Consider the following 15757-nt stretch of genomic DNA (forward strand, 5'->3'; position numbering starts at 1 on the left):
GGACACCAAGTCAAAAAAAACAAAAAAAAAACACACTTGTATGCATTTTAGATCCACACACAAAACAAGCATGGTCTATAGGCACCCTGCAAATAGCAAACTTAATACAGAAAGTCCTCTGCAAATATTGCAGCTCACTGTTTACCACAATGTACTACATGGCTTGCATCTCAAGTGTTTATCACTCTTTCAAAGCATAAGCATGGAGTCATTGTTAAAAAAAATGTATTCTGAACTGATTAAATTCCCACCAGATGACTTTTGCTGTAGATGTCTTTCCCCATCACCTGTCCTAGAAATAATGAATTTGAACAAAACCAGGAGATACATCTATCAATCTTTTCAGCACACCTTATTTAAAGGTTTACCAAGCACAACTTAGAAAACAAGCTGTAATGACAAAAATATACTATGTATGTAGGAGTCGACGGCGGGTTTCAGTTTTTTTTTTTAAGTGTTTGATTAGTTTTGGACAGATGCCTCACCTTAAACTCAAATCACCAGCAGAGCAACACAAAACTCCATGCACCCAGCCTGAACTCTGTGTTTGTAAATCCGATGTTTGATATCTCTTTGCTATAATTACCTCGATAGCTAAATGACGTGATAATTATGAGGTGAAAGTGCAGAGCACAGAGCCTTTTATTGGAAGGTGTCTCAGAGACGGTTTCAAACAATGAGCTGCTTTCTGAAGGTGTACGCCAAGAGCTCATTGTAAAAGTGAAAAATAAACCCCTTCTTGTCTTGTCCTCTGTGACAGTGCCTGGCTCCGCCACAGAGAGCCAGTTAGCATGACAGATAGATAGATAGATATAGAGAGGGAGGGAGGACGACACAGGCAGTCACCTTAAAGGAAATGCCATTCAACTGGATAATGATTCTGTCTATCTGCAGGAAGGTCTATCAACTAGAACAGGTTTCGCGTCTGCCTTTTTGTCCTTCTACGTCGACATTTATCTGACTGTCTGCCTGTCGCTCTCTGTATGCAATTTGACTGTCTACTTCTCCTGTAGCATGACCCAGACAGCAATTAGTATGGGGATTGACAAGCAGCTGCAGGCACCTGAGAGCACACACTGCTCATGAGACAAGTGTCTTCATTCAAGACTACCAGATCTCAGCAAGGACAAGTGGAAACGTTACACAATTCACGATGACCTTCCCTCGCAGGCTTCAGCTGCACATCTGGTCTTTTGCATGAATCGAGGAGTGTTATTAACTGCATTATCCTGTAGGTCAGAGGTTCTTACACATTTGAGACAAAATACCAACTCGGTAAACGCCTTCAAGTTTTCCAAAAACCACTGGGAAAACAAGCATCTTGAAATATATATTTATATATTTCATTTGTTTTCATGAGCTGGAATTTTGAGGGATAAAGTAGCGAAACCTAAACATGAAGTCTGCCTGAAGTCGGAAGTCAAACTGGGGGTCTTGAGAGTCTTAGACTGAAGTTACAAAGATTTCAGAGCTAACTTAGAGTCACTCTGAAGAAACAAGAGTCAATTTAAACTTAAATGAAAGTAAGCTCAAAAGTGTAAACTGTTTTGGTAAATTGTATGTTGTGTTCTGAGACGTTGTAATGTATCGAAACGGCAGTGAAGGTAACATGACCAACTATGCAGATGGGTCATGTTTAGTGTTTCTCAATAGCAAGTGTGACTGAAAGGCATTGATTAGCCTGGGACATTCATGGACTGTCAGCCATTGACGTTCTGAAATAATGACCACTCAATATATATTTATTCTCAAATATTTGCCAATTAATCCCATCACATTTAGAACTGCCTTTAAATTTAGTCGATGTTTATCATGTATATGTTGGATCTGCCATTGTGAAGTAACCCATAAGGAAAATAATTACAATATTACAACATTGTCATGTAATTATTGCTTTGCTACTATCAGAGCCTCACACTAGCTCATATGTAGCCATTACAATTTGCATTTCATGTTCCTTCTTTGGACTTATAGTGGGGCTTACAATTCAGATTCACTTTTTTAACACACATATTAAAGCATGAAACCTCACATGCACAAATGTCTCTCATGAGCATTGGCTGTGGTATTGCACCCCTTCTCTTGTTCAATGAAAGCTGCATCTACACAAGGCCAGAGTTGTACTAACAACCCCTAAACACATCCCCTCCGAGTAATCCAGCAACAACACAAAACATATCAAAACATGGTAAACACAATTTTTCCTACCTGTTTGTGCATCTCAATGTTGAGACCATAGGACATTTCGTAGTACTGCAGAGATAAAAAAAAAAAGACAAACGACAGAGGATTTAGTTCATGACACATTTTGACATTCAATTCTTCAAAATGTCTCCAGTTGAGCATCTGTTGCTCAACATAGCCACATATGTTGCTATTTTTCTCTGTGGTTTCCATGCAAGCACAAATAATAAAATGAAAAAGGTTTCAGTTGCACAGACAGAGTGTGTGTTGAGGACAACAAGTGTGTGTGACACAGTAATGAGGCATTGACGTCTAGGATAAGTAATGCAGCATCACTGTCTCTGCGCGTGTGTGTGTTTATGCCGGGCAATTTTATCATTTCACTAGGCCTATGCACAACTGCCAAATGAGCATAACTGTGTGTATATTCGCTATATGCTCCTTTTCCTGCATGGATGTAGGTGTGCCGATGAATAACGATGCACGGTGTCAGAATAACGAGACTCTGTGGATGCTTGCAGCAGTATGGTGTCCTTGTATCTATGTGTGTATAAATCACCAAAACTTATTTCACACCAACAACAGTCAGAGCGTAGACGTGCACGGCACTGCAAAGGGAAAATGCATCTGAAAGACAATCTGAATGGAAAGATATTATGCTGGTCAAAAAACAACAGAAAGCTTATACTATAATTAAGTTTCAGTGAAGTCCACAGACTGCACATGCTTGAAAAGAAATATTTTATTGAGAAATCTGCCGCCTCTCATTGCTTCTGCTTTTCTTTTGTTTTTTTTTATCTTTTTTTTTTCAAAGTACTAAACTGTCTGAGAAATAAATAAAGCTTCAAACTCTAAAACTGAAATACTCAAGAGCCAATCTGAAAATCAAAATTAAACCCAGATCTTATGTCGTATTAAGGTCAGTAACAAAAAAAAAAAATCTAATTCTCACATCAGAATATCTGTCTGTGTGTTTCCTGACACCAGTACAGTTGTGCGTTTGTCTCTTCCAGGAAAGGCACATGTGCCCTTCCTGAATATGTGTCTCTCTCTCTCCACTGTGTGTGTTTCTTTGTGTACATCAGTAATATTCTTGGAGGTAAGCAGAATACGGACAGTGGGAATCCGTCGTGGTGACAACGGCATCCTCCGCCACAGGATGGCCAACGCTCTGACTGATGAGAGTGAGACAGGGCACTTCCTCCCTCTCTGTTTTCTCCTGCTCATTTTCACTCAAGCCCTCTCTTCTCTCCATTTATTCCTCGCCTGATTCAGTCCCTCCCTCACACTCCAATCTTTATCTTTCAGGCGGCTGACAGGCCGCCTGTCCCCCTTTCTCCCCTTTGTTTTTTTTATTTTTTTTTCATTCCTTCTTCGTTTTAGCCATCAGCTTTATCTTTCACTCCCAGGTTCAGGATAGTTTTTTTCTGTCTGGTTTCACTGACTTACAGTCATTCTGCATCTCAACTACTTCATAAGTACAGCCAAGGACGACACATGCAGACTATATACTGTGTAAGTTCTATATTAAATACAATAAACTGCTTCTGCACACAACACGTTCTACAATTAATCTGCATATAAAGCATAGAAGAGGATGAATACAGGTCAGAACTCAGGGCAGATTTTATGTGTTGCATCTCCGGTTTTCTCCTCAGGCTGTGACATGCTCCAACATATTTTACTGCTTCACTGCCAAAGTCAGTTTTCCCTCAAGTATATATTAAAATGGAGTAAGGGAGTGTGTGGAATGCCTGGTATTTTACTGCTAACTGTAAAAGACAAAAAAGAAAAAGAAACACAGAAAGCAACCCGGATTTAATTAAGTTAATTAGAAAACGTTGCTTTGATTGAATTGGTTCATCTGGCACCAAGTTAGTCAACCCTGACTGATGCAGTGAACGTAGTCCAGTTCTATAAACACATCCTGTATTTTTATTTATTTATTTTTGCTTCAAGTGGTCAAATTATCAGTAAATATTAAACAAATAAACTGATGAAGGAAATTAGGTTTAGATTTTATCACTACATTATTAAAACGAGGAAGAATAGTGGTGAACCATCTAATCTGCAGAAGAAATGTAGTTGACAACCGTCTTCAGTCCAACTGTAATCGTTTATTTAGGTTTATTTTTACTTCTCTATGTGATTTTTGTCCATAGTTCTTCAAAACGTTGCACATTTCCTTGGAAGTATAGTAGAAGCAAAATGAAAAAACAAGGGTTTTTTTAATAATAGTTCTCCAGTCACCTAATACCACAACAAATGAAACTGCACAACATACTGTACTCCTAAATACACAATCACACAAGTCAATATTTGGATAAAGTTGCTGTTTAATTATTTACAAAAGGGATATTTATTTATTGCATCGTTAATTCACAAATGCATTCCTTCCAAAAATGGCTTTTAATTCCTTTGTGACCGTTTACACAGAGATCTTCCTACACTTTACCAGCTTTGACATTTAGTTCTGATCCCAATTTCTCCTTTAAGTATCTTTCATTTGCCTTTTGGGACGTTGGAAATATGCCCATTGGATGTAAAGTCTTGAAATACTAAGAAATAATCCTCAAATACAGCAAACTATTCACTAACCCTCTTTACTAATTTATGCCACTTACAAATGAGTGTTTTTGAGTGGCAGAAGGATTTTATGGTTGAAGAACCATCTGTGATTGTTTTGTTTTGGGGAGTCCAAAATGATAAAAGTAGTAAAAAAAAATAGTGGATCAGGAAGAACTGGAGCTCACATTCACATATAAATTGACCATTAGTCAAACCACATTGTAATCTTACTGAGAATAAATTGCAGGTTCTATCAAACAGAATTAACAAAAAGTATTGAACGGATTCTCTTATTTCCATGAGACATGGGAGAGGAGGATAGATTTTGTTATGATGTTAAGTTATTATCCACGAGGTCACAACAAACCTGAACACTTTGAATGTCAAAAACTCTTTGAGGGCCAGATTAAAAAAAAAAAAAAAAGAAATCACTCAGAAGCAAATTTTTAAACATTTAGCCCAATTGACAGTTTATGCAATTAAAAAAATAAACTGGATTTTGATACAGATGTTATAGAGCTGTTTGAAGTTTGGAAATCACATTTCATTAGCCAACATATCAAGTAGGAAAGACGTAATGAAGCATTGTTGTTTACGCTGTGCATCTTTAACCAGCAAAGGAAACACAGCTGTGTGACTGGATCAATTAGACAGTCTGGACTGAAAACTGCTTCTGACTGGGAAGGAAAACCACATCGCAGGTTCTTTTAATCTGCGACCCTGACTTTCACCATGTTATCTTCGTGCTTCATCGTGACCAAATGTCTATCGTTCCGAGCGTGCCGTCACATTTTCCGTTCCATTCTCATCCGCAGACTCTTCATTTTTCCTGCCTATTATCAGATTTTCAATGTTTTCTGCCTCCTCTCTTGATTCCATGTCTGATTTATCACCTTTTTTTGTTTTTTCTCATTGTTGCATCACTCTTGTCTCTTTCACTGTTATAGTCATTTCCACCAATCATTTAATTACTTAAAGTTCTTTTAGCTGTTTTGTCCTCTGCTCCAGTTTCCCGTTGAACATTTTCAATCCTTCTTCAGCACCTTGTCCACATGTTCTCATTTATTTCCAGTTCTCCTGACAAAGACTGGCAAAAATCTGTTCATGCTGACTGAAACGTATGTATTTGAGAAATCTCTTTCCCACTGAAACATTAATTCATGCTTTACATACAATGGAAAGAACACATGAGGTAAACTAGAGTAAACATACCTGAGAAGCCATCCCTCACTGACTTCTCATCTCTCCATCACTGCTTTTCTGCTCTTCTCATTTTAGATTAGTTTCTGTGTCTCTGCTTATTAATTCTCTGCAGTTTCTGCCATCAGCCTTATTCATCTTTCAGGAAGACTTACTCTTTCATTAAAACAGTGGGACTAGGTGCAAAAATGTAGCACTAGTAACTGAACACAACCATGCACTGCTAAGTTGAGCAGCTGTCCTCTTTAATGTAACAGTAAGGATATGCAGCAGTAATTAAGTAGTTCAAGGGACATTTTGGATTTTTGAAGTTAGAAAGAGTAATAGTTCCCACCTGTACTCGCAAGATGTCTTATTGCAGTGAGTCTTATTTGCTATATATTTGCAAATATCAACTACCTGCATTTTCACAAATTTTCCAGTTTTTCCAAGACAAACAAGCTCCTTGTTACCATTTGAAATTAAACTGGGAGAGGCTGATGGCTGCACCAATCTGCCCACTAACTGGTTCACCAAATTGAGCAGAATAATTTCCAAACACCACACCGTCTATGAAGCTGTTGCATAAGTGACATGCTTTCACAAAGCTCCACTCTTGAAGGGTAAAAGGTGGACTGATGGGCTGCCATAGATGGGGCAGTTCGACAGGCAGCAGTTTTAAGCAATGAGCATTAATGTGGAAATAATTTCACTGTAAAAATAGTGTTAAATTCCACAGTTTTGTGCAAGTGCACACTTTAAATATACACTGATGAACTGCTGTATTCCATAAAGACAAACATTTTCTCTTTAAATTGCTAAATCCATGTGAGGGCCACATGCTGGAGCAACAAGAAGGTCCTGGGTTCAAATCCTGGCCTGGAGTCTTTCTGCATGGAGCCTGCACGGTCTCTCATGCATGCATGGGAGAACACACTTCTTCCCATGGTGAAAGACGTGACTGCTAGTTTAATTTATCTCTCTAAATTGGCCTTAGGTGTGAGTACATGACTGTTTGTTCTTTGTCTTTGTGTTTCACTGTGATGGACTGGCATCTTTCTACTCCAGCTCAGGGAACTATGACTAATACTTTCACAGAAGTTCCTAACAAAAAGTTTAAACCATTTCTTTAAGGAGAAACAGAAGCAGCAAGAAGGTTTTGTCAACATAGGAACTATGTTGTATCATTTAGGGTAAACAGTAATGCATGAAATCGGGATAATCCAGATTCATTCACGAACAAAGTTTTATGGAGACATAGACGTGGAAAAAAGTAGATAACTTGCTGAGTGATTCAGATTTTGTACTTTGAGGCATGAGGAGGTGCAGAAAAACAAAGCCCAGACAGAATGAAGAATGGTTCAGCAGCTCATTGTGGCAATAATGATCCTAACGAAGCAAAGTATTCTTCAGAAATCAATAAACTACTTCAAGAATCACAAGCTGCAGCTTTTGAGTGGTCTCCCAGAGTCATGAGTATTTTCACCTAAGAAAAATCCAATTAAAAAAAAAACTTTGCCAAGGCAACCATTTAAGTTGCACTCAAGCAGCAACAACATTATGAAACAGAATGTAGCAGAAGTATGAAAATCTGCTCTGCAACCTCGGAGACAAAGTCAGAGAGTCGCAGCTCAGGAGTCTTAACACCTCTGTGCATTCCGATGAAAAGCATACGAGTCGTTTTCTTTTGAAGATTGAAAACCGATTGATTAAAATACCTTATATCATTATATGTTCCAGTTATTTTTATTTATGTCACTCTGATGGAAAAAAAGATGGAAAATATATTCAACCAACAGGCAGAACACACTATAAACATGCTTTACTTTAACTCTTTTTCATTACTGCTCTCTATTCCCTCATTTTTAAAGGACAGGGTTACCGCCAGAATGAAAATAATAAACATACGCTGTGTTTATGTTTACAACAACAAATGAACTGTACATCCAGTGACCAGAGAGTGCAGATTTATACCATGAGATTAATTGAAATTGCTCCATGAATTTCCTACTTTGGTTGGATTTGAGAGTCGGTGTGTTATTTTAGATATGAGAGAACAAGGATAACACTGTAAAGTTTTCTTTCTTGGCTTTTGATTTTTTTTTTAAACTAGTTCCGTCAAATACCAAATCTCTGGTGCCATGACCCTCCAGATAAACTAATATAAAATGTACTTGATCCCAGTGGTGTTTTTCTTCGCTGTCAAAGCTTGATTAAAACTGCATGTTCTCTTCTTCGACTTTTGGACACAGAAATGCACGAAACCCCATTTGTGTTTCCCGTTTTCTTATTGAATTTTTACAGGAGATTTACAGCCGAACGAGTTCTTATGGAAGAAAAATACTTGAGTTTGAAACTGAAATTTAGTCACAGGTGCACACACCTAGATTCGATACGCAACTCTGACTCAAGCCTAGTTAGCAGTTTTTATTTCATGTAATCAGATGAAATCAGGGCTGGAGATAAGTCACAGCCTCCAGCTCCAACTTTATTCTCCTCTGAGAAAATGTTTGATGTTGGCGATGGGGGCGCTTTGGGTTATTAATGACTAACAGCTATGTACTCATGTCAGCTGCAGATTCACATTAATGGCCACTCCAAAGTCTCTTAAACTAAACTATGCAATAAATCGCTTCTTGTTGGTGAAGTATCAGGACAAAATTAACTCACTCCTTATCCTCATTTTCTTTTTATGTTTTTTTTTTTCTTAGTTTCTCACACCACAGCACTTCGAGGTTGTTCCTTTGTGACTAATTTCAACAAAGCAAAAGGAATAAGCAGTGGTGCTAATGAAGTCGGGGTGATTAACATGAGTACATGGACGAAATTACAGGCTCATTTTAGGAAACAGTTGAATCAAGTGACCTCCCGTATTGAAAGTCCCTCTCTTTCAAATTGTATGTGGTCATGAGCAAACTCTTCACTCAAATCTATATGAGTACGCTTTGTTTAAACTAGCCAACACTGGGAGTTTTATTCCACCAGACATCAGACCACAGTCAGAAGGTGAATGAAAACATCTTAGAGAGGAAATCAGATTTATGTTTAAAGGTTTGATATACCTGAATTAAATAATTTAAGAGAAATAAAGAACGTTTTTCCAAGTTCTACTAAGATTAGAGCTTTTTTTTTCAACATACCACTATTTTCCTCTGAATATAGACACATATCTATATTTCTAATGAGCAAAATTTGACCTTGTTGAGATTTGAAAATTTTGCAATGTTATGCATGCATCATAGTAGAGACTTTTTTGGTCTTTATAAACAGCTGTAATGACATTGAAATATATATATTTTTTCTGACTAGAAAAAGAGGAATTCCTTTGAATGGGCAGTGGGAGCAAAGCAGGCAAGTGAAATGTAGTAACAGTTGTCCTGTGGGTGTGTGCCAGACGCCACTACTCCAACTATTGTAGTATTGTGCTCCATCTTTACAGCAACACACTGTGGAAAGCTGTTAAAAGGCACACAGTTGAAAAACCATTTTCTAAAATAATTTGTGTTTCAACACTGTGCAGTGCAGAGCAGACTAACACACATATTTTTGCTTTCAATGTATTGTCACGTAGCCGACATAACCCAAAAGAAAACATATCACTTCACAGTAGGATATTGTTCGAGTAGTAACAGGTGCACGACATAAATTACACCATCATACATTAACAGCTGCAGGACTTTGCGCTATGACTAATAACAGCTCTGTCTGCACAGCTAACACCGCAGCACTACAGCGTGTTTAGTCTTTTTCAGTCACCTTTTAATGCATTCATACTCTCTTGCGTCCCCAATGTTTAATTATACCTCCAACGCCTGCGTTTTGCTGCTCTTATATAATCTCTCTGTTGTGTCACAGTGATCTCATTCAGGATTCGGTGAAAAATCTATGATGTATTTGACGTTTTTTTTATACGCGTGCTGCAGAAACCCGTGTGTGTGTGGTGTGTGTGTGTGTGTGTGAGGCCAGACAGAGGGATATTGAGCCAAATGGCTGATGTCACTGTCCAAGGACAATGAGCAATATGAGTGTACTGTCTACTGACACCAATAAACATTTAAATCGTAGGTCCACATAAGTGCATTCCAATGAAAATTGATTACTAAATTGTTGAAGGACACAGGGCAACTTTCATTTTAGACTAATATAACAGCAGTTCAGAAACTCTTATATTGCCACATGTACTTTTTTAATATGGAAAAACATTGGTGTAAATGCATTGTGTAAATGTGCAGATATGTAGTCATATAGCAAGCAAGCTCATTTTAAAACATTTCCATAGGAAACTTTTTTCCTATATAAAAGAAAAAAGTTAAAAGGAACATTTGGCATGCTAAAGTGAGCAACTCTTCATCAGTGCAGAAGAATGTCTGCATATGGTAGCATGAGACTGGATGACATCATCACTGACAATACGTTTGATGCCAGATGTTTGCCAACACTAAGATAAAATGTTGTCAGAGTAACGCTTAGTTCATATAAATATGAGCATTCTAATTGTGTTTCATAAATTGTCTTCCAATTCTTAGAAAATCTAACTCTTCCACTCACTAACAACGTTCCCGCCACACTGTCGTCATCAGGGCACAGCAAAGAAAATCTGTAAAACTCTCAACAAGCTATCCTCTCTCTCTCTTCCCTCTTCCTGTTTCTACCTTCATTCTTGTTTTCCCTCCTACTTTCCACTCTTGCATACTTCAGGGAGTATTTGCTCCTTCGTTCTTCCCTCCCAGCTCCACCTTCACGGTGTTGAGAGAGGGTAACACACTGGAGCCAGACTTTTTTCTCCCTCTTCGCTGTCTTCTTTTTCCACCCCTTCTGTGCGTTCTGCAAAGACTTTAAAATGAGCTTTAGGAAGCTGGTCTAATCCAAGGTGATTTATCTAAATGGGACATGTGTGTGTGTGTGTACCTACACGGGTGTTTGTATTCATACAGTGTGTGTTTGTGTGTACACAGGCATGTGGGTGGGAGTCTGTGGGTGGGTGTGGATGTGTGTTCAAGCCTTAACAAAAGCATTGTTCATAGATGTCTCTTGGGTGAAGTTGTCTCTTTCATCTGCCCACCCACACACACTCAGACACATACTGTACCACCAATGTTAAATGGGGTGTATTATGTTCATTTCTGGCTCCATATTCTAATTCCTGTATTGAATCAGCTGGAGGGGCTGCTGCGAATGATTTTTACATTACAGACTGCGCGAGACGGCAAACAAATTAGAGTACTTTTCAAACCAAGAGTTACTTAGAGTGGATATTCTGTAAAACTTTTACAACAATAAATGTGAATAGATTTGAAATGATCAAAAATTGTTACTGATCATTACTAGGGTAATAACACTGTAATTATTAGAGATTAGATGAAAAATGTAAGCATTCTTTTATGTTCTTTACACCTTAATGAATGAATGAATGAATGAATGAATGAATGAATGAATGAATATCCCAGAGGGAAAATCACAGTGTCCTTTTAAGCATTGTGGTAAAATCTCCCCACACACTGAACAAGTCAACAGTCTGTTGGATGAACTGCATCTTGAACCAATTATCACATAAAAGCATCTGAAGCACTAGGCTCATTGAAATTAAGCTTTTCATTACTATTTTAAAATATGATCATGTTTTGACAAAGACATCATTCATCATAACAATACATAACATAAACAAACAAAAACAACAAAAGAAATGGGTCATTAAAAAAAGCAATAATGGGTTTGTAGCCAACATTGTGGTCTACACTGGCAGACTAACTTCTTCAGAGGGTGAAGACTAAATCCACTGACATTTAGCGTTGGCAGCTCTCCTCTCAGCAGCTTTACTGCGATCGTAGGGCAGAATAACTGCAAAGTGGCCAACCTGAGTCGGAGAATGCCTGCATTCATAGTGTGCTCCCTTCAGGAGACCCTGCAGGAGTCTTTATGAATACTTTGTTTTTCGTCCCTCAGACAGTTCAGACAGGTTTAAGACTCTTAAAACCAGCTCAACCCTCCCCTGCATCTGGCCATACTTTAATCCCCAGGACCATCACCCGCTGGTGGAGGGCAGAGCAACATTTACCTCAGCAAAAGCAAACCTCGTTCAGCTTCTGACCTCTTCCTTCCAACTCTCTTACATCACTTTGATTTCTTCCGCTATCTCTTAAGCTTTATTTGTATTGGGACAAAAAAATGTGCCCTTTTTGTTTTTTTCTGTCGTGTTTTCCATTTCTCCCTCATGTTTTTATTTATTTTTTTGCTCCTCATAATTTTTCTCCCGTCTGCGTCAGTGCCATTGTGCCCCCTTTTCTCATATGTCTTTCATGTTTTTTTTTCTTCTCTCCAACCACCACCCCTCCCAGCTGCACCCCGTCTTATGCTCCCCCTTCCTAAGCAGTCTGTGACTGTAATGTTGCAGAGGAGAACACAGTGTGTCAGCTTGAATCAGACAGATGAGCTGGGAGAGGAGTAAGAGGCTGAGAGCACTGCATTAATCTACACACATAGGCACAGAGAGACACACACACACACACACACACACAAGCAAACTCACCCTTCATCCTGCCGGAGGGGCTGGACATAGAGAAAGCATAAACACGCACAAGGTCCCACTGTTTCAATAAATGACCAGTGTGACTCAGTGATAAAATCCTGATACACACAATCACACACTCACTGTGAAACTACAGTCTTTCTTTACTTAGAAATAAATGATTAGAAAATTCAATTAAAAAAAAACATACTGAAAAATAGAAGAAAAGTAGTTGTAAATGTCCTGTTATTAAAAGATATAGTCAATCTTATTGTGTACAGATTTTAATTTAGTAGCTTTTTTCTTTAAAATCTTTCAAAATGTGATCAATTTTTTTGGAAATTACTGTTGATAAACCACTTATTTGCATTTCAGATGTTTTCTGGATGTGGATGACATTATTTTAATGCTGCATTTTAACTGTTATTTCTCCATAATGGAATAATTGTGTAAAAAAAAATAAAAAAACTGGGTGGACAAGTTTGAATTGTCCACCCATGTCGAAACATAATTTCGACATGTTCGAAATTATGCAAACAGGCTTATATGTGTGAAAATAACACCACTACTAATAATAATATGCTAATTGTCTCTTAATGTACTGGACAGAAACCACACACTTCTTGTAACCAGCAACAAGTTTATTTTGATTTGTTGTTTTACACGATACTGGATTTACATTAGACCAGTGATCTTGCAAAAACTGTGAGAGCTTGTTCAAGTGTGTAGGTTTCCCTGCACAGACTGCTTTTAAGCCAAAAATTTGTCCTGCAGAAACATATAAATAATTCACCCTCAGATTACTTAATTTAAACCCCAAACTAATCTGACCTTTAGTTGTATGATATTACAGCAATCAGGTATATTAAAACAGAGAAATACCTAAAACAACTCAGAGACTCCCACATCATTAAAAGGGATCCCTGTTCTAAACCATAAATATGTCTTAAAGTTCCACAAATTCCTCTTTAAAATGCCTGATAAGAACCTCAAACTTCTCTCAATTGATTGTTATGAGTTTGTATTTGACTGAAATGGCCCTTATGGCCATTCACTGGCCATTAAATGGTGCCAATAGACCCTAACACGCAAAACGGTGACAAAACTAATGATGGCTTTGGTTTTGTTAGCTTTTCAGAATCAGTTTCATCAAGAGCTGGAGGCTGAAGAGATACACACAAATTAGAAATTACAAAAGGTGTAAATTTATCTTAAAGTTCAACATAAAAAAGTTCTGTAAATCCATTTTTGTGACATTATAGCCAATTAAAGGAGTCACAATGAAAAAACAAAAACTATGAATAATACTGTCAACCTTTGTTTGATCAAACACCATTACATTATGTTTCTAAAGCAGAAAGTCACAGCTCTAAGGTAAATACTCTAAATACACCATGTCTCACTCTCATTTTTATTATGGTAAAATTAGATGCAACAATATTATGCCTCATGCCAGCAACTTGGTCTTTCATTAACACTTGGACCCCTGTAGCTTCCCTGCAGTGCACCTAAACACACACACACACACCCCGACACAGTGATGGAAAGGCCACCTAATGTGACACCCCACTGTGAGCTGTCACCCTCTAGTGGATATGTCTTTTTTATGGTCTGCAATAAAAGGGCCAGCCAGTCTTCACTGTCCTCAGAGTTTAGTCTTGTGTTTGACGGTCGGCGTGAGAGGAGAGCTGCACTAGAGTTCAGAAATCCTCAAGATCATAACGAAGAACTGGTAGATATTAGACACCAAATAACACTTTTTGATAGGCTGAAGAAGAAAAAAAAAATCTGTGGTTAAACTAGCAAAATACAAAGAATAAGCTTGACTGTCTCCTTATTTGTTCTTTCTAAAAATCAGCCTCTCCTAAACAGAACAGAGCTCTCCAGGCTAATGTTTTGCACTTTGTGTAGGCATGTGACCGACACATCTACACCCCCATCATTAGCCGAGGCTATAATGCAGCCTTATTTAAAAATACACAGTGGGATTCCAGGAGAGCAGTGAAATCTGAGAGCCATGAATTATAAATACAACAGCCAGAGTGGAAAAGCAGACATCCACAATGTGCATAACTTGATGTATGTGTTTGTTTGTTCCCATATGTGATTCACCAGTGACAGAAACCATATAAAACATATCTACTCTTTCAAAAAAAAAAAAAAAAAAGAAAAGAGGGAAGCTCTATGAATCCAAACATACAAAACATGCAAACCTGGCTGGAGTGCAGCACAGCTACAAAGCATACAGAGACAATCTGAGCAATGTCATTTTAAGTGTGAAAGGTATGAAATAATAAGAAGTATACCATAAGATGTTTGGAAAATAGATCTTCCAAACACTTCAAAATACATCTCACAGACAGATATCTAACAATATCTAAATATTTTATAAATATTTAAAACTGCACACTGCACAGATCACCAGCTCACACATTTGTGTTGCACTGTATCCTGTCTGCAATCAAATAACAAATATGCAATTACTTCAAGTCTACTAGATTTATACAAATACCATCTCTTAGTAATCTAAACAAATGTGATAAAAATTATTCTCTTTATTTCTCAAACATTTCTCTACAAATAGCAAAAAAGCACCTAATAAACAAATAACCAGTCATGTGCCATGCAATAACCAGGTTATTATTGTGAGGTGTTTTTTTTTTCTTTCTTTTTTTTTTTTTTACAAACCAAGAGTAGCACTAAACCAGAGCAAAGGTTTACTTATAGCATCTTCCTGTTATTATTGCAAAAGCATCACCCCTGGCATAAGTAAAAAACTGCAGGAGCCCCAGCTTAGAGGCAATAAAAAATATTTTTTCAGGAGCTTTAGTGTAGCTCATGGAGAACACCGACCAACTGGATGTTTTAAGTTGTTCAAAAATCCTGAAAAAGAACATTAGACGCAGTAAGCTTCCAACAATATTAAAATAAAATCACAAAGCCAATAACAGAAGATTGTTATCGTCTCAGTTTTGTTCACATTTTCATTGGCTGTCATACAGTGAATGTAGGTCAACACGTCACTCACATCAGCTGATTTATAAATGCTGACAGACTCATCCAAAAGCACCAACAGGACTGTGCCCAACAGGTGTTTATACGTTCAGCTTGAAAAAAATGCAACTCCTGCTGTTTACAATCACTGATCAGCAGTCAGAAATGTTACTCTGGTAGCATATGCCAACATTATAAAGCTTTATGTACGAGACTGATGATATAAAGACGACAACATTCAGGAATAACGAACCCAACTAGAAGATTTATGTTGACAAAATTTCTCCAAGCACTACAGTCATCTACAGGAAGTCAGGAAACTGTGGG

At 37.7% G+C, this 15757-nt stretch overlaps 1 protein-coding gene across 2 annotated transcripts in view; it reads right to left on the reverse strand.

Moving 5' to 3' along the window:
• Positions 1-2149: 2149 nt before the first annotated feature.
• LOC106955267 (transducin-like enhancer protein 2) overlaps positions 2150-15757 on the reverse strand; it is a 38344-nt gene continuing 24736 nt past the window's right edge. For both annotated transcript variants that reach the window (XM_015045358.1, XM_015045357.1), the window contains exon 4: positions 2150-2253. In XM_015045358.1, the coding sequence (XP_014900844.1) occupies positions 2179-2253 (75 nt within the window). In that variant the 3' untranslated portion in view covers positions 2150-2178. The remainder of the gene's footprint in view (positions 2254-15757) is intronic.

This window comes from Poecilia latipinna, unplaced genomic scaffold (assembly GCF_001443285.1).
Source record: "Poecilia latipinna isolate Pla-1442-1.1 unplaced genomic scaffold, P_latipinna-1.0 Scaffold723, whole genome shotgun sequence".
Taxonomy (NCBI): Eukaryota; Metazoa; Chordata; class Actinopteri; order Cyprinodontiformes; family Poeciliidae; genus Poecilia; species Poecilia latipinna.